General features: G+C 49.3%; 1 protein-coding gene across 1 annotated transcript; it reads left to right on the forward strand.

Moving 5' to 3' along the window:
- Positions 1 to 16,012: 16,012 nt before the first annotated feature.
- ID3 (inhibitor of DNA binding 3) lies at positions 16,013 to 17,642 on the forward strand. The gene is made up of 3 exons (XM_036088980.2): positions 16,013 to 16,409; positions 16,529 to 16,611; positions 17,156 to 17,642. The coding sequence occupies exons 1-2, from the start codon at positions 16,110 to 16,112 to the stop codon at positions 16,586 to 16,588; spliced, it is 360 nt and encodes a 119-aa protein (XP_035944873.1). The 5' UTR covers positions 16,013 to 16,109; the 3' UTR covers positions 16,589 to 16,611; positions 17,156 to 17,642.
- Positions 17,643 to 19,501: the final 1,859 nt, after the last annotated feature.

Genomic DNA, 19,501 nt, shown 5'->3' on the forward strand with positions numbered 1-19,501 from the left:
GCCCCAGCTTGCACCCCACATGAGGACCTGCTCCTGATCTTCCCGCCTTCGGCTCCGACAGCCCTTTCTTTCTTTCTTTTTTTTTTTTTTGAAGATTCTATTTATTTATTTGACAGAGAGAGACACAGTGAGATTGGGAACACAAGGAGGGGGAGTGGGAGAAGGAGAAGCAGCCTTCCCGCCGAGCAGGGAGCCGGATGCGGTGCTCGATCCCAGGACCCCGGGATCATGACCTGAGCCGAAGGCAGATGCTTAACTCCGACAGCCCTTTCACCCAGCCCGGGGCCCAGTCCCTGCTTTTCCACTTTGTTTTTTGTGTTTTGTTTTGTTTTTAAAGATTTTATTTATTTACTTGACAGAGAGATAGAGAGAGCCAGAGAGCACAAGTCGGGGGAAGGGGCAGAGGGAGAGGAAGAGGGAGAAGCAGACTCTCCACTGAGCAGGGAACCCGATGCGGGACTCGATCCCAGGACCCCAGGATCATACCTGAGCTGAAGGCAGACGCTTAACCAACTGAGCCACCCAGATGCACCCCCCCACCCTGCTTTTCCACTTTGACCCTCTAATCCTGTCCTCAGTCAAGGATCAGTTTCCTCTACCGGCTGCTGACCCCCACCAGCTCTCTGAGTGGTGACCATGTGCAGCCCCCAAGGCCTACCTGCTCAGCCCAACTCTCTCAGTGAGCACTGGACCCTGGGATGGAAACCAGGCACTGATGTCTCCCCTCAGCCTGGGATCCACCCTATAAGCCCATCCCTTATAAACAGGTGCCACCGACCGAGAATTTTAAGCTAGGTGTCTTCTGTGCTTACATCAGGTCTCACCAGCTATGCCCCACTCTCTCAAGCCCAGATCTCACTGGGCTAAAATCAAGGTGTTGGCAGGTTCAGTGTTTCCTTCTGGAGGCTCTAGAAAAGGATCCATTTCCTTGCCTCTTTCACTTTTAAGGACCCTTGTTTATTTTATTTTATTTTATTTTATTTTATTTTATTTTATTTATTTATTTGACAGAGAGAGAGAGACAGCAAGAGAGGGAACACAAGCAGGGGGAGTGGGAGAGGGAGAAGCAGGCCTCCCTGTGGAGCAGGGAGCCTGATGCGGGACTTGATCCCAGGACCCTGAAATCATGACCTGAGCCTAAGGCAGCCGCTTAACAACTGAGCCACCCACGCGCCCCAAGGACCCTTGTGATTATATTGCACCCAACAAAATAATCCAGGATACCCTTCCTGTTTTAAGATCAGCTGATTAGTGACCTTCTGCAACCTCAATTTCCACATGCCATGTTAACAAGGCGTATGCACAGGTTCCAGGGATGATGATGCAGACATCTCTGGAGAGGCCATCAGTCTGCTGGCCACATTAACCAGCAGGGAGTGGTGGGAACCAGGACAATCCAGACAGCACATACCCCTTCTAAAGGGGGCAACTGCTCCTCAGCCCCAGCTGATTTCATCACGCATGAATCCAGGCTCAGTATGGCTGGATCTACCAATGTGGGGCTTGAACTCATGACCCTGAGATTGAGATCTGAGCTGAGATCAAGAGTCGGAAGCTTAACCAACTAAGCCACCCAGGTACCTCTGGATCTACCAGTATTTCAAATGAAGCTGGAAAATTGGAATTTCAGGTGAAATTTTCCAATCTTGAAATCATTTGGCAAGGCCGAAAAAAATTTTTTTTTCCACGGGCTAGATTTGGCCTGAGGCCACCCAGGTGTGACCTCTGGATCTATCTTCACTCTATCAGCTATGATGAGACTATGAGAGTGTTTACAGGCTCTGCAGGCTCTGGGGTATGAGGAGCAAGCTGGGCCTGGAGGGGGGAGGGAACGTGGTCAGGAGCATAGGGGGTACTGGTGGGGATTCCTCAGGGGAAAGTTTGGAGAGAGAAGGGACCAACCATTTCCCTAAGGGACCAACCATCACCTGCAGGAAGCAATGGTGCATCAAAGGGGACAGGAAATCAGGCAGAGACTGACCTGAAGAAATCAACCAGAGTAAGGTAGGCTTTATGCCTCATGACTTCAGAACAAATTAAGCACACGCTTTCTAATTTCAAAAGGTATCAGTTCTTCCCTTCCCCTTGAAAAAATTAGCAAGACTGGCAGGCTGATGGCAGGAATGGGGGTGAGAAGGAGGCTTTTCACCTTATGCCTTTTCATGCTTTCTGAATTTTGAGTCAGGTGTGTTACCTATTTAAAACATTAAATTGACATCCTTTTATAAATTTAAAAATATTTTCATATACAATAGTTCGTGCTAAAGGTGAAAACATAGATGCAGTTGTCATGGTGATTTCACTGCACTCCCATGAAGATGATATGTGTGACCTCATTGCAGAGAGGTTCAGAAATGGTGAAATGTTAAAAAAAAACTTTGGACTTGTCATCTTAACTGCTGCTTTTCCTTATCTTCACACAGCAAGACTTCAGCAAACCAGACTTGAGTCGTCTTTTTTTTTTTTTTTTTTTAAGATTTTATTTTTAAGTAGTCTCTATACCCAATGTGAGGCTCGAACTCACAAGCCTGAGACTGGGGTCTTCTTGAGTTCTTTCTATTCCATTCTAAATGGCAAAAAGCAGGGCACCTGGCTCAGTCGGTAGAGCATGCAACTCTTGATCTTGGGGTTGTGAGTTCAAGCCCCATATTGGGCCTAGAGTTTACTTAAAGAAATAAATAAATGGCAGAAAGCTAAGGTTCTGGGGCGCCTGGGTGGCTCAGTCATTAAGCATCTGCCTTCGGCTCAGGTCATGATCCCAGGGTCCTGGGATCAAGCCCCTCAGCAGGAAGCCTGCTTCTCCCTCTCCCACTCCCCCTGCTTGTGTTCCTGCTCTCACTATCTCTCTCTCTCTCTGTCAAATAAATAAATAAAATCTTTATTTAAAAAAAAAGGGGGCACCTGGGTGGCTCAGTTGGTTAAGCAACTGCCTTCGGCTCAGGTCATGATCCTGGAGTCCCAGGATTGAGTCCTGCATTGGGCTCCTTGCTCAGCAGGGAGTCTGCTTCTCCCTCTGACCCTCCCCCCGTCATGTGCTCTCTCTCATTCTCTCTCTCTCAAATAAATAAAAATCTTTAAAAAAGAAAAAAAGAAAGCTAAGGTTCTGACGTCAGTTGGCTGGTCCTTCCCACACTGGGTGACCTTGAGCAACATACCTAACTTCTTTAAACCTCAGTTTCTGCATCTATAAAATGGGAGTAATAATAATACCAACATCATGGGTTGTGATGAAGATTAATGAGTTAATGCAGGTAAAGCACCTGAAAAAGAGCAAAATCAGCATCCATATGTGCTGACTTGAATTATTAACTATTTTTACTATTCTCTTTTAACCTTGCTTCTTCTGAGTGGGGAAATTATGAGAACCACAACAACTTAAGACATGTGATGTAGGCAGTCAAAAATAAAGTGGATTTAACTCCTGGTTCCCCAAATCCTTACAACCACCCAAGGGAGTAGCACTGTCTCTATTTCATAGGTATGAGAACCTGAGGTTTAGAGTAGGTAAGCAAGTCGCGCAAGGACACTGAATGTGGAGACTGAGAAGGTAGAGGCTCGAACCAGGTTTTCAAGATTCCAGATCCCATGACTTTCCATTCAAGTCTGTTTTGTGGTGTGATTATAAAATAACAGGGTTCGTGCTTCGGTTTGGGGACAGCCCCTCCCCCACCATGGCCCCAGATCCACTAGATTCCAAGGTGGGGGTCAGGTCAGGTCTCTGGCTCATAGTCTGGCGTCAGCTTTGGAGCCAAATTCTTTTCTCGCCCGGGAGGGAGACAGGGCTGGGGAGGGGGTGTCAGAGCATGGGGGCTACCACACATGACCCTGGCCCAGCTGCTGCCGCAGCTTTCTCACAGAGGTGGCTCTGTCAGCATCCCCAATCTGCAGCATCCCCCTGACCCTTGTCCTCTAAGAAAGCAGTTGCTGCAGCTTGAAAACATATCTGGTACCAAACTGGTGCGGTAAATGCCCCAGAAAGATGGAGGGCACGGCGCAAGCAGCTTTCACCACGTGGGAGAGCCCAGAGGTCAGCAGCTCGGCTCTGCACGCCTCAGACCCGGCTCCTGCGCTTCCTGGCTGAGCAGCCTTGGCTTGCCTTTCTAGAGTTCCATATCTGCGCAATGAGATGGCAGGAGTGTCTATCACAAACGTTGTTGGGATACTTTCCTCCCGCCCCCAAGATTCTATTATTTTTTTATTTACTTAAGAGCGAGCAAGATGAGAGCGAGAGAGACAGAGAGAGTTGGGGGAGGAGCAGAGGGAGAGGGACAAGCAGACTCTGTGCTGAGCAGGGAGCCCGACGAGGGGCTCCATCTCACCACCCAGAGATCACTACCTGAGTTGAAATCAGGAGTTGGACGCTTAACCGAGACTGAGCCACCCAGGCGCCCCAAGTATACTTTTTTTTTTAAAGGAGCTTTAGGGGTGCCTGGGTGGCTCAGTCGGTTAAGCACCTGACTCTTGGTTTCAGCTGGGGTCATGATCTCGGGGTGCTGAGATGGAGCCCAGAACTGAGTTCCACACTGGGTGAGGAGTCTGCTTGAGATTCTCTCCCTCTCCCTCTGCCCCTCCCCCCGCTCGTGCATGTGTGCTCTCTCTCTCTCTCAAATAAATTTTAAAAATAAATTTAAAAAAATGAAGGAGCTTTATTGAGATATAATTTACATACCATAAAACTCAACCACTTTAAGTATACAATTCAGTGATTTTTAGCATATTTACAGAGTTGCAGAACATCACTACATCAATTTTAGAATATTTTTATCAACTCCCTCCCCACAAAAAACTCTGTTCCATTAGAAGTCATGCCCCTTCTTCCTCCCAGCCTTACACAACCACTGGTCTACTTTCTATCTCTATAAATTTACTTTTTCTGGAAATTGCACACAAAATCATACAATATGTGCTCCTTTGTGTCTTTCTCCTTTCATTTAGCATATTATATTTTTTTAAGATCTTATTTCTTTATTTGGGGGGGCTGGAGAGGGGCAGAAGGAGAGGGAGAGAGAGAATCTCAAGCAGACTCCCCACTGAGCCCAAAGCCTGACGCAGGGCTCAATCTCACAATCCTGAGGTCATGACCTGATCTGAAATCAAGAGTCTGACGCTTAACTAATTGAGCTACCCAAGCACTCCTCACAGCATAATATTTTTGAATTCTATCTTGTGTTGCTTATATCAGTACTTCATTCCCTTGATTATTGCTGAATAATATTCCATTGTGTGGAGGTATATCTGTTTATCCATTAATCAGTTGATGGACATTTGCGTTGATTCCACTTTTTGGCTACAGTGAACAATGTGGCTATGAGTATCCTTATACAAGTCTTTGGGTAGACATGTGTTTTTATTTCTCTTGGGTGGATGCCTACAAGAATTGCTGGGTCATATGGTCAATTTATGTTTTAACTTTTTAAGAAATTGCCAAACTATTTTCCAAAATTTTCCATTCCCATCGGCAATGTATGAGGGTTTGTTGAGAGAATTAAATGAGATAATTAACATAATGTGCTTAGCATAGTACCTGGTCATAGTGAATCTTCAAGACATGGTAGCTGGTGCTAACTGAGATCTTAACAGAATCAACACTACCCACGGCGCTGCTGTCTTCTTCTCTGCAAAGAAGATGGATCTCAAAGAGACATTCTAAAGTATTAACACCTACATTCTTTTTTTTTTAAGATTTTTATTTATTGGGGCACCTGGGTGGCTCAGTCGTTAGGCGTCTGCCTTCGGCTCAGGTCATGATCCCAGGGTCCTGGGATCGAGCCCCACATTGGGCTCCCTGCTCGGTGGGGGGCCTGCTTCTCCCTCTCCCACTCCCCCTGCTTGTGTTCCCTCTCTCACTATCTCTCTCTCTCTCAAATAAATAAATAAAATCTTTAAAAAAAAAAAAGATTTTTATTTATTTATTTGAGAGAGAGAGAGAGAGAACACAAGCAGAGAAGGGGCAGAGGCAGAGGGAGAAGCAGATTCCCTGCTGAGTAGGGAGCCCGACCCAGGATCCTGGGATCATGACCCGAGCCAAAGGCAGATGCCCAACCAACCAAGCCACCCAGGTGCCCCAACACCCACATTCTTGATGCTCTGAGCCTGGCACTCAAGGCACGCCACACACCCCACTTCCATCTACTTATCCAGTCTTGGCCAGCAACCACCCACCTTCTAGCTGCTGCCCAAGCAAGCTGGTTGGCACTTCTGCTCACACCATTCTCTGCCCTCTTCCCTCCTGTCTTCCTCCTGCCTGCTCTTCATGTATTAAAATCCATCCTGGCCTTCAAGACTCAGCTCCAGTGTTCTTTCCTCTCTAAGGTCTACTTGGCTTTCTAACTAATTCAGTCAGTCCTGTCCAATCGGTTTCCACTAGCCATAAGTGGCTACTGAGCACCAGGAATGTGGTTAGTCTGAACTGAGATGTGCTGCATGAGAAAATGCACACCAAATTTTGATGTGCATGAAATCACATGTGTATGAATTTTGATGTGTGTGAATTTTCACCAGTGTGAAAAATAAATGTAAAACAAGAAGGGTTTTTTTTTTTTTTGTATTAATTATATGTTTGAATGACAATATTTTGGGGTATTTGGGGTTAGGTAAAATACATTATTGAAATTAATTTCACCTGTTCTTACTTTCTAAAAATGTGGCTGCTAGGAAATTTTAAATCACAAATGTGGCTCCCACTCGTGGCTGCATCATAGTTCTATCGGACTGCGTTGGTGTAGAGCATCAATATCCTAACAGTTGCTGTTTACTGAGCACCTATTTCTTACATATTTCTGTTATCTGATGTAATGCTCAGCACAATCCTGTGGGGTAGATATTATGAATATCTCCTTTTTTACAGATAAGGAAGCGGAGGGAGGGTGTGACCTCCCCAAGGTCACACAGCTGGACACTAGCAGATTCAGTATTCAAACCCAAGTTGTCTGACTCCAAAGCAGATAGTCTTCCATGGGATTTTGCTGCAGACTACTAAAGCACCAAGGGCTTTGGGGTCTCCATGGGGTGTCTTTGGCTGGAATTAGAACAGCTCTGCATGGTAATGAATCATGCTAATCAGAAACTCTGAATGCTTGTCTTTCATAAATACAAAATGAGAAAACAGATTAATTAATATAAGCAATGCATTCGGAATAAATTGGATCTTGGGATCTGTGGGTAGAATAAAAGGCTGAGGACCACTGATCTAAACAAATATCTCATTTTGCAGGTAGGTAAACTGATGCCCAAAGAGGACAGAGGATTTGCCCAGGGTTGTCAGCTAGTGGCAGAGCCAAGTGCAAAAGCTGGGTTTCCAAGATTCTAGGCTGAGCTTCCCTGCATGCACCTCTGGGTCTTTGCCAGGATGGTCTCTGCCCTAAGCCACCTGGAAGCCCTTTGTCTTGAATCAGCCTCCTCCCTCCCCCAAGCCCTGTCCCAAGGACTCGACAGGAGGGGACCAGGAGACCCAACCCATTTCCCATCGGGGTCCCAAGGCCACCATCCGGTCCGGGGCCAGGAATTCCTTTCAGAGACTGAACTAAACTGGGCCAAAAATAATGCTGAACCCTTGGACGCCTCTGAGAGCCCCTGTTCCTACTGGACCCTGGTCTAGCAGGCCACCCCAAGTCTCTTCCTTGCCGGCTCTCTGGGCTCCCCCAGTCTTCCCCTTGCCAGCTCCCATCTGCACTCATAGTGTGTGTGTAGGGAGAGGAATGTTTAAACAAACTGCCCACATCCCAGGTTCCCTCTTGCCAGCGCTCTCCAAACAGGCAGGAGACGGTGCTAAAGCCAGTGACGTCCCTATGAGCCAACCAAGGAGAGCCATAGCCGAAGGCAGAGACAAGGAGCCACCAAGAAACACACACTACACAAAGAGGCACAGAGAGTGTGTCCGAGACAAAGAGAGGAGATAGAGGATGGGTATTTAGATCTAGATAAAGAAAGACACGGAGTAAGAGACAAAGAGAATAGAAACGAGAAGAAAGAGGTGGAGGAGCGAAGGGGATTCACGAAAAGGAAAATTAGAAGAACGAAAAATAGGAAGAAGACCGAGAAATTAGAATTGGAGAAAAGTGACTGAGGGACAGACCGAACGGGCAGGAGCGCGAAGGGGGAGAGAGGCGGACACCGAGAGCGCGAGGGCTCAGCGAGCTGGGGCGCCGGCGGCGCGGGGCGCGGGGGACGCGAGGGCCCCGGGGGGGGGTCGCGAGGGGCGCGGGGGTCCCGGGGGTCCCGAGGGGGCGGGCCCTTCTCCGGGAGCCTCGCGCCGCTGCGCCGGTCCCAGCAGCCACATTCCTCCGGGTTTCCCACACGCTCGCCATCAAAGAGTCCCCAAAGCCCAGCTTTTCCCGCGCCCCTCCCCCGCCAGGGCTGGAGAAGCTATTTTTCACCCCCTCCTGGTCTTTAATCTGTTGTGGGGAAAGAAAGCGGCTTTTGTTGGGCGAGGGGCTGCGCGGGGGGTGGGGAGGGGGCGCCGGCGATTGTGTGTCCCGCAGCTGCGCGCCTGGGGCCGCCGGGGGTGGGGGCGCGGGGCGCGGGCGGGGAGGGCCAGGAGGGTCGGGCAGGGCAGGGGAGGGAGCCGCGGGGCCTGGGGGAGCGGGCGGGGAGGGGTGGGGTGGGGACCACAGGGGGCGGGCAGCGAGGGCCCGGAGGGTCAGGCAGGGCCGAGGTGGGGCGCCCTGGCGCAGGCTAGGAGGGCCAAGGTCGGACAGGGCCAGAATGGGGGCAGCCGGGGCGCGGGGGTGAAGGCGGAGGGGGTCACAGTAAGTGAGGGAGTGGAGGAAAAGGCCACCGGGTGTGCAAGCTCGTTGTCCTCTTGGCCCTGTTTGCACCTGGTCCGAAGATCGGGGGGAGATGGACACATACTGAAGCAGGCACGTCAGGGAGAAGGCCGCACACCCAGATAAGCTCGTATACCAGGCAGGGAGCCACACCCCGCATCTAAATAGGCTGCCGCACCGGGGAGACACCCACACTCTCACCAGGGGCCCAGACACACAACCCGCAAGGAGGATCCCAAAACCCAGAGAAGGGCGAAGGCCACACACGCAGGGAGGAACACACACAGTCCGAGAGGAACCTACTTACTCAGAGACACACACCTACACCTCCTGACACCATGAGAGTCTGTTGAGCAAAATGGATTTCAAATGTGAATTTCTTTCTCCTTCCATCCTCAATTCCTCCTTAAGACAGTCCCCCATTCTCCAGCATTTGCTTCCTTCACCCTCCAGTTGGTAGCCTGGCTCACTGCACAAGCTTTGGACTCAGGCAGCTCTGCTCTGCCTCCCAACAGCTGTGTGACCTTGGGCAAGTCACCTCACCCCTCTGAGCTTCAACTGATATGAGGATTGAGAGAGAGAAAATGCATGTAAGATGCCTGGCTCATTCTTGGCACTCAGCAAAGGTTGTCCTTTGCTGCCATGATGACACTCGGGACAGCTTTAGTCCGCAAGAGGCTCTCTCTGAGCTATAGGCTGCAGCCCCTGTGTTTTCAGACAGGCCTGCATTTCCAGCTCACTGCAGAGCTCTGGCCTTGTTGAAGGTAGAGGAGCCCTTCCCTCTCTGGCGGGGACACCTGTCTCCCAGGTCAGATCCCCCCCTCTTGACCTCAGTACCCACCCTCCAAGCCTTTGAACTGCAGCTGGGACCTAGGCCAACACAGACAGTATCTGGGAAGGGTGAACATTGCTTTTCAAGGCCTTTGGGGGGAGCACCTTTTTTCTTTCTTTGGACTACATCTTTCTAAAGCCTTTTCTGACCCCCTTTAGTGGGAGCCCAAATCCAACTGCTGGCATCTGCAGCAAAAACACGATGCCTGAGAGTCACAGAATCAGAGTCATCCAGTACAACTTGCATTTGAGTTTTAAATCCCTCCACCCCCAAGGGGTCTCCTAAAAGTGATGACTGAGGTGGAACTTAATTCAGTACATCTTTACTAAGTGCCCACTCTGTGCCAGGCACTGGGAGGTATGCTGAAACCAGAGAGATAAAGACCACCTGGCCACAGGGCAGGTGAGCTATATGCCCATATGGCGGTTGGGAGTGTTCACTGGAATCCTGAATGAAAGTGCTTTGGAAATAGTAAAACCTCTGCAATATACTTGTTTCCTTTTGTTGTCTTTTATTTTTATTTTTTTAAAGATTTTATTTATTTATTTGACACAGAGAGAGAGAGAGAGCACAAGCAGGGGAAGTGGCAGGCAGAGGGAGAAGGAGAAGCAGGTTCCCAGTTGAGCAGGGAGCCCAATGTGGGGCTCGATCCCAGGACCCCGGGATCATGACCTGAGCCGAAGGCAGATGCTTCACCGACTGAGCCACCCAGGCGCCCCCTTTTGTTGTTTTTTTTAAGTCATTGTTAAACTCCCACATAACCCACTGATGCTCTCCAAATTCTAGAAGTTCCAAAACTGTCCCTGCTTGACAGCTTGTTGCTGGCCATACTCACTAGCCTAGAGATGCTAGGGTGAGAGAACCAGTCCTTTGTGTTTGCACACTGCGTGCAGTTTGAATATGTGTCTCCATCCTCGTGTGCATCAGGATTTGAAACATAGACCCAGATTCAAATCTTGACTGGTGGAGTTTTATACCAACCAGCTGTGTGACAAATCTCTTTGAACTTCAGGATCTTTGTCATAATAATACCTACCCCCAAAGACTCTAGAGCAGATTATGTAAGATAGAGTTTATAAAGCACCCAACAAAGGATAGGTTCTCAGGAAATAAACTCCCGACCTGCTTCCCTGTGGGTGTCCACCCCTTCACCCCAGATGCCAAGCCAGCTCCTGGACATCCCATGGTCACTGTCTACCTGTTGAAGCAAGGGGTGAGTTAACTTCAGGGTGGTATGACTGGACCAAATTAGGTTGGATTTGGGTTGGAAGAAGAAGACAGGGAGGAAACTCAATTCCAAACTGACTCTTAAAAACAGGAGTAGTCATTCTGCACTTTAAGAATAAACGTCCCTTAGGGGCGCCTGGGTGGCTCAGTCATTAAGTGTCTGCCTTTGGCTCCGGTCATGATCCCAGGGTCCTGGGATTGAGCCCCGCATCGCATCAGGCTCCCTGCTCCGCGGGGGGCCTGTTTCTCCCTCTCCCACTCCTTCTGCTTGTGTTCCCAATCTCACTGTGTCTCTCTCTGTCAAATAAATAAATAAAATCTTAAAAAAATAAAAAGAATAAATGTCCCTTAAAACATGGACAGGAAAGGGGCTTTTGGGGGAATGAAAAAAGCTTCAAATTTCCAAGAAATTTCCAAAGCTCCCTGAGTCTCTTTGCTTAGAACACAAAGGTTTTCCCTTAATGTCCCCAACACCTTAGTGTCTGTATTGTCTGTCTTCCTATCGAATGCACCCCCCACACTTGCTTTTCTCTATCCAGTAGAATAAAATGCTCTCGGGTCCAAGCTACCTTCCCAAGAGGTCCCTTGAAGGAACAGAACAAAAAGCATAGTCACAGAAGGACACAAGCTTTGAGACTGGCAGATATGGGTGCAAATCTTGGATCTGCTACTTACTGGCTATGTGAGCTTGGGCAAGCATATTAACCTCTCTGAGCCTCAGTTTCCTTGTCCATAAAATGCATCAATGAGATAATGTATGAGAAGGTGAATAGTCAAGATTCAATGAAGGATGATGATGATGATGATTGCACCAAGGACTTCTTAACTATACGATAGCCTATCTTGGAGGCCTCTGAAATCCCTACCCCTATAAGGACTCAAGCCTTAGATCCCCATGCTTCCTACAGTCCCTTCTTGCTATTACCCACATTCCTGAGAACAGTCTCAGCAGGAACCATTAAATGCACCTGGCACCACCTACCTATTCCACCCACCAGGGGTACATCACATCATAGCACAGAAATATAACTAATTGGTTCCCACAGCACTTTACATCCCTCCTCCCCTTTGATCCTCCCAGCTGTGCGTAAGTGGGTATTATTTTCCTCCCCATTCTACAGAGGAGACAACTGAGGCAGAGTGAGGGGCAGTAGTCCATACAGGAATTTGAGGCTGGTCTTGATTCTGAATTCCCTGTGCTTTCCTTGCATCACATGAGTCTTAAGCAGCACTTTGAGGTCTAGCCTCCCTGAGGGGAGAAGGAACCTGTTCTCTGTGCCCAGCTGGAACATCCTCAGCACACGGTTACAGGCACTTTGGGAGCAAACAGGTACCTATTAGGAAATGCAGCCTCTGGGGATGTTCTGAGACCACAGCAGGCCATTCTAATGCTGATGAGAGTTAGAGGACAGAGTGGACAGGGAGCCAAGTGAGGGGGAGGTCCCAGTCCTGGCCCCAGGTTTGCAGCTGACATCCCAGTAACCTTGGGCAAGTTTTTGAGGTTCCCTTGATTCCAACTTTACAACATAACTGGGGGAAAAACAGATAGGTAGACAAATAGATAGAAACTCAGTTTAGGCAAAAAGACATCTGCAGTTCTCATCATCATTACTTTGGCTTTGAAGGCGACAGCTCATAGACCCCCCACCACTTTTTAAAATTTTAGAGACAAAACAGTATAACTTAATAGTTTTGCCAACTCTTCAAAAAATCAGAGAACACAACACTGAACACAACACTGAATTTTTTTTCTTTTCTCCTTCTTCTTCTTTTTTTTTTTTTTCTTTCAATTTTGGCAAAGGAAGATTCAGTTCCTGGAAATGCTTACAAAATGATTCCTGACACTGGGAGGAGATAGTTTAAAAAGGAAGATGGAGATGACAAAGAAAAACTAGATACATATATAGATCAAGGAAGAAGGTGGAAAGAAAGAATAAACAAAAGGAAGAAAAGAAAGAACTAAAAGAGGGAGGGGGGAAAAAGACTTTAAAGGGCCCCAATTCAGGGAACGTTATCAAGTTCCCAGCATCTGCAATTCACGAGCCGCTCGCCGGTCGGGGAGGCGCAGACCCCGCCCCTTTCTCGGGTGTCGGGCGCTCATTGGTGGGGGCGGCAGTCGCCGACCGGTGACTGCCCGAGGAAAGGTTGCCTGGGACACGCATCCCTGTGTGAACGCATGACGTCCCACCCTGGCGCCAGGCTGTCTGGGGCTGAGTCTTAGATCAACACAGCTGTGGGACCGGGACCCACAGCTGGGCAAAGGAGCGGATTCCTCAACAAAAAATAGGATTGTGAGAAAAGTTCTGAAACAAAAACAGCGCAGACAAAAGCCTTAATGACATCCTTTCATAAAAATAAAAAATGCAAGAGGGGGGAAAAAGCTGGTAAAAGGAGCAGAACTGGGAACAGAAAGTTCAGAGGCATTTGGAATAAGAGGCTGAGGCCCCGCCACCACCAAACTAGTTGCAGAAGGCCTGAGCTAGCCCTCTAGTCCGCTGCTGGAAAAAGAAGTCTCTCGGGTTCAAACTTTATTCAGTGTTCCCAACCGTACCCTGCTTCTTTCAGAATTAGAATCTTAGATTGGAGAAGACCCCTAGAGGTCCTTTGCTCCCTTCTGCTCCCCCCCACCCCAATTTTGCAGAAAATTCAGCCCAGGAGGGAAGAAGACGTGTCCAAGGCCACATTGCAAGTTACTCGTGTGGCCAAGAGAGAATTCTCCTTGCTAATCTCACTGCATCCTTCTACTGCCTTGTGTCACACAGCCCATGAGCATTTCAGCCTGAAAGCATCTTGGGAAATAATAAATGTGAAAGTGCTTTGCAAACAGGTACCCGAGCCTGAGGCATCAGTGGTAGTAACGGAGGAGGGAAAAGGAGAGAAGAGAACCTGTATGGACCTGTTGACCCAGCACCTACCACACACCTGGCCCCATGCTGTGTCCCCAGGCACCGAGGAGACTAACATATCTGGTGGAGAGAGCATGTCAAGTGCCTTGCAGAGCAGAGGCATGCGATAATTATTTGTTGAATAAATGAGGTAGGTCTAATTAGCTTCATTTTATAAACTGGGGAATTGAGGCAAGGAGAGTTGACTTAGTTCAACATCATTAGTAAAAGAGAAGAACAGGGATTTGAACATAAATCTGCCTGGCCCTGAAGGCCATGATTTTTCAGAACCACCTCCAGCCCCCCAACCCCCACCCTGGCCCCGGCTTGACCATTTTGCACAAACCACGGAAGTCTGTGTGATAGAAAAGGAAAGGGTTTTCTATTTGGTCACTCAGGAGTCTTGCAGAGCCACCATTTTCCCTTCCCGTGACCAAATAGCTGGCATTCTCTTCTTTTAACGTCTGTAGCATTTATAGACTGACTTGTGCACTTACAGGTTATTTTCTTCCTCCTTCTTATGCTAAAGAATATAAGAAACTTGAAAACATTAACATTTTCGGGAGAAATCTTTAGAAGACCCCTTTCTTGACACAGAGCCCTGTGGTTTGATGGCAAACAACGGGACTTCAGGGTTGGCTCTGCCATTAGCTTTGGCGTGAGCTTGGACATGTTTTATAGCCCCTCTCTGGGCCCTTTACCACCCTACACCTGCCTGTCCAAATTTCATAAAGCCTTAGATTTCCATTGTTGGAAAGGATTTAAAATAATCACTTAGCACCATCTCACCATATTATTCACAAGGCAACCAAAGCCAGGGTACCTGGGCTTGTTCAAGATCCTATGGCTGGGATGTTGAGTCCTAGTCCAGCGTCCTTTCTACCATGACAATTTTGAGATTCTCTTAGCTCTGAGCTCCCATTGTCCTGTTAATCAGTGCCACATACTATAGAACTCTTAATTGTTTCCTGTGTTAATTTTGTCTCCCCAAATTGTGAGATTCTTGAGAGCAGGAGCCACTGTTTTATGTAAGGTGACTCCATAAATATTTACCAACTGATTGACTTAGGAAGCAACCATTGGGGGAATCCCACCTGGGATTCCAAGATGAAAACCAGCATTTTGAAGCTGCAAATTCCCAAAAGTTCTGGGAAGTGACAAGAAGACAAGCAAAGAATACTGAGTGCAATGTCCTGTTGCAATACAGGGCTTAGCTTCCCTGTCCTCTGATCCCTTTCCTGGGCTCTCAGAGCTAGAGCTATTTCAGCAAGGCTAAGAATAATCAAGTCCAGGTGGCTTACACTTCCATAGCAGAAAGGGACAGACAATAGAGTGATGAAATTACCAAACTATTGTTTTCTACACAGAGGTGTGTGGAAAGTGTGTGTGTGGGGGGGGGGGGGGCGGGCACAAAGCAAGAGTTAAAAGATTGGCTGACCCAATGGGGGACCCCTAAAAAGATTTATATAGAAATCATCCTGTCTGTCGCCCCATATTTAAAACTCGGTCCAAAATTCTAATCAAACTCACTTCCAAAACATAATTGGCATATCTTTGGCTCCTTATGGAGTGCATGGGGCCAGAGTGTGGGAGCTCCTTTCTTTCCCCATGCAAAAATGACGGATTCAGCCTGCTTTCTTCTTTCTTTTTTTTTTCTTTTCCCCTGTTGCTCAAATAAATAGTGTTCTTTGCTCAAACCTCCTTCCCCTCCTCCTTCTGCAATCTCAGCCCTAGCCCAAATCTGTTTTCTTCATTGTAACCTCAGCTTCACCGCAATTAATTTTTTTCCCCTCTGGTCACAAGATAATTCCTGACGCCAGTGAGTCTGGAGGTCAGACGAACAGCAAATTGGGGAACAAGGCGGCACTAATTCCTTACAAGTTTCCCTTGAAAAATCCTTTGCTTTAAAAAAAAAAAGAAAAAAAAAAAAAAAAAAAAGCTTCTTTGCTGTTCAGGGATTTATGACCTCAGAGGAGCTGTGGGTTCGAACTAGTGTTGGGCTGTGGGTGGACTGGCAGGGGACAGGGGAGCTCAAAGATCTGGGGCGCTGCCAGGAAAAGGCAAATTCTTAAAGTTAATGGTTTTAAGTGATTTTTAAAATCCTTGCTGGCCAAGAGGCCTGCCTCTCCCCAGTATCAGCGCTTCCTCATTCTTTGAATCCGCGGCTCCGCGGTATTCGGCGTCAGACCAGCCGGAGGAAGCCTGTTTGCAATTTAACCGGGTTGTGAACGCCCAGGGTTGGCGGAGGCGGGGCCGAGGCGCACGCTTTGCATAAAGGGGCGTGCCTTCGAGGCGGGCTCTATAAGTGGGGCCGCGGCTAGCGTGCGCGCGTTACCAGCTGCTGTTGGGGGTTCTTTCGCTCTCTTCGTCCTTTCGGCACTTCCAGTCTCATTCCTCAGAATGAAGGCGCTGAGCCCGGTGCGCGGCTGCTACGAGGCGGTGTGCTGCCTGTCGGAACGCAGCCTGGCCATCGCGCGCGGTCGCGGCAAGGGTCCGGCAGCCGAAGAGCCGCTGAGCCTGTTAGACGACATGAACCACTGCTACTCGCGCTTGCGGGAACTGGTCCCCGGAGTCCCGCGAGGCACTCAGCTTAGCCAGGTGGAAATCCTGCAGCGCGTCATCGACTATATCCTCGACCTGCAGGTGGTTCTGGCCGAGCCCGCCCCTGGACCCCCAGACGGCCCGCATCTTCCCATCCAGGTGTGTGGGGGCGTGCGCGGGAGCTGGGGCGGGGCTGAGCTCCAGAGCCCGGATGCTGCCAGGACCCCCTAAAACCCCCAAATGCCATGCATGACTTTCCCCTCTTTCCCTTCTCTCAGACAGCCGAGCTCGCTCCGGAACTTGTGATTTCCAACGACAAGAGGAGCTTCTGCCACTGACCTGGCAGTCCTGGCGCCTCCAGGTGAGTATCCCCGCCTTCGCCCAGGGGGTGGAGGTGGAGCGGTGCTTAAACGACAAATTTTGGAATTGGTTGGCCTTTTAAGGGATTACTGCCTCCTCAGTTTGGGGAAAAGGAGGTCGGAGAGGGGCTAGTGACTTACCTGTGGTTACATTAAATGAATGACAGAACCAATTCCCATCCGATGTGCGTTTCAACCTTGAACGCATTTTGCCCCTGCCCTCCCCCGATGGCCAAAGACACGAGAAAAAGTAGGCGCAGGTAAATAAAATAGCCGTTCTGTTTGTAGTTTGGAATCGTAAAGGAAGCTATGCCTTCCTCAGCCCTCTCCCAGCTAGTGTCAATTCCAAGAGGGCGGGGTGGTTGCAAGCTCCGCCTGTGGTCCTTTGGCGCCAACTGGGTGGGGGCAGCATGGGGCTCGGAGTTATCAGCTGGAGGTAGAGACCAAGTTTCCTCCCTGGCGCCGGGCAGTCTGCGGACGGCCCCCGCCTCGGCGCGCTCGGCGGAAACTGATGGCTCCCTGGTCTTCTTTCCTCCCCCCGCCCAGAACGCAGGTGCTGGCGCCCGTTCCGCCTGGGACCCCGGGACCCTCTACGGCCGGAAGCCCGAGGGCATGGATGGGCCCCAACCTCGCCCTGCCCACTTGACTTCCCCAAACCCCTGCCTCGAGGCTGGACCTGGCGCCCGGGAACGAAGGACTGTGAACTTGGGTGGCCTAAAGAGCCAGAGCTAGCTCTGGGCACCAGCTGGGCAACGTCTCCCAGCCCCCACCCCACCCCCAAGTTTTAAAGACTGTCTTTCACAGTGTGGAGGTTGTGGGGGGAGTGGCTGCTCTCCAAAGTCTGCCAAGGCAGCAGTAGAGCTGGTCTTCTGGTCTCCTTGGAGAAAGGCTCTGTTGCCCTGTTTATGAACTCTATAATAGAGTATATAGCTTTTGTACCTTTTTTGCAGGAAGGTGACTTTCTGTAACCATGCAATGTATATTAAACTTTTTATAAAAGTTAACATTTTGCATAATAAACGGTTTTTAAACACTTGAGTATATAATTTGTTTCCTTAAGTGCTAACACTCTCATAAGGCTGAATTTAGGGGAAGTAAATGTCCTTCTTGGACCTTGGGAAAAGCAAGCTTGCCTATTTAAGGGAGATGGGGAAATGCCAGCTAAGACTGGAATGGGGGGGCAGTGGAAAGGGCTCATGATGGGAGCCCCATATCCATTAAGGGTTGGGTGCAGGGAAGATCCTGGCCCTGTCCCCTCATTTTACAGATGAGGAAAGATGTGAGGGGAGCTCACCCAGCAAGTTAGGAGCTCAGGATAGAACTTAGGTCTCCTGAGTCCCAGTTTCTTAAGTCCCTGGAGCTGTTCTGCTGCATTACCAGATGGCTTCAGTGTCATTAATTATTCATGATGTCTTTCTAGCAGGGGATGTGGAAGAGTGGAGTCTCACCTGGTGCCCAGACGGCTGGTGGTTGATAGACCCATTTCAGAGATGAATAAGCAGATCAGGGCCTGGTTTCATTTCCCTCCTCTTGCTCTCTGATTTGGCTTCCTCTTGGGCTTCCAAATTTGGAAAAAATAGGAGAGGGGTTTTTCTTGTCCCTCAAATCCCCAGCCACTCTTAAGAGAATGATTTGGGGGCTGGCTGGGGAACACCAGTACCAATCCCTCTCCTACCACCAGGTAGTTGAAGACTGAGCCTAGACTGGGAATTTGAAGCAGCAGCCCCACAGCCCCCATTCCTTCTGGTATTTCCTTCCCGTAACACCTCCACTGGGAGTCTACTCTGTGAGCATCTCTAACACTATTTCAGAAATGGAGAATCTGAGGCTCAGTGGATAATGGGTCTGAGCCGGGTTCTCACAGCCCCTTGAGAGAAAGAGATGGGATTTTAACCTAACTACAGTGATTACAATTGTAGTGGACAGGAGCAGAGCTATTGAGAGTGGGGCAGAGGGCAAGACCCCCAACCCACACCAGCCCCCTTTGCCCCCCACCTGACAGCTCCCCAGGTGGGCTCCACCAGGCTCCTGGCCTCACTAGATTCCTGTTTATGATATGATCTCATCTGTGTGTTGGCCCCTGGCATGAGTTACTTCAATATTTCATAACAAACAGGTCACGTCATCACCCTTCATTCCTTAACCCTGGTGAGCTTTCAGGGGTGAACAGGGGCATGTGGTGGGGAGGCAACCTCTTGTCTTTGCTAACCGGCTGACCAGTGGTTCCCAACCTGTTTCCTGGTTTCCTTCTGATGATCTGGTGGGAGGTATGAGCACTCCAGAAAACACACACACACATGCACACGCACCCCCTTTGCAGAGTCATAGCAGCCCTCCAGTCCCCTGGGAAGTCCTCAGTCCCCATGTGAGGAACTCTTGTCTCGACCAAGTAGACCCAGGTTGGGTCTCCCTTGGTTTGTTTTGTTGGGGGTGCTGTGCTGGCTCTGCTGACCGCCACACAGGGGTGCAAATTCCTGCTCTGCCACATCCTAGCTGTACAACTGCAAGCTAGAGACTGCCCCCCTTGACCCTCAGTTTCCACATCTAGGCAAGATTGCTGATCCTGAGCCATCCACTCCGAGGCACGTGGCCCTACCTTTGACCATTAATGGCAGACATTGAACTCCTCTTCTGCCCTTTCTGCCACAGCATGCTGCTTCCTGTTCACTCAGAAGCTGGGGGGCTGGGGACGGCTAGAAAGACCCAAATCGCTCATCTGCCGTGTGACCTTGAGCAAACCGCTTTACCTCCCCAAGCCTCTCTCCTCCTTTGCCCAGCAGCTCTCAGTTCCTGTACTGCCATATCCCTGGACGGAAGATAATGGTGGGAAAGTTCTTTGAAACGCATCACACACCTACAAGGTATTATTAAGCTAATTCCAAGGAAATTGCC

The sequence above is a fragment of the Halichoerus grypus genome, chromosome 5 (genome assembly GCF_964656455.1).
Source record: "Halichoerus grypus chromosome 5, mHalGry1.hap1.1, whole genome shotgun sequence".
NCBI lineage: Eukaryota > Metazoa > Chordata > Mammalia > Carnivora > Phocidae > Halichoerus > Halichoerus grypus.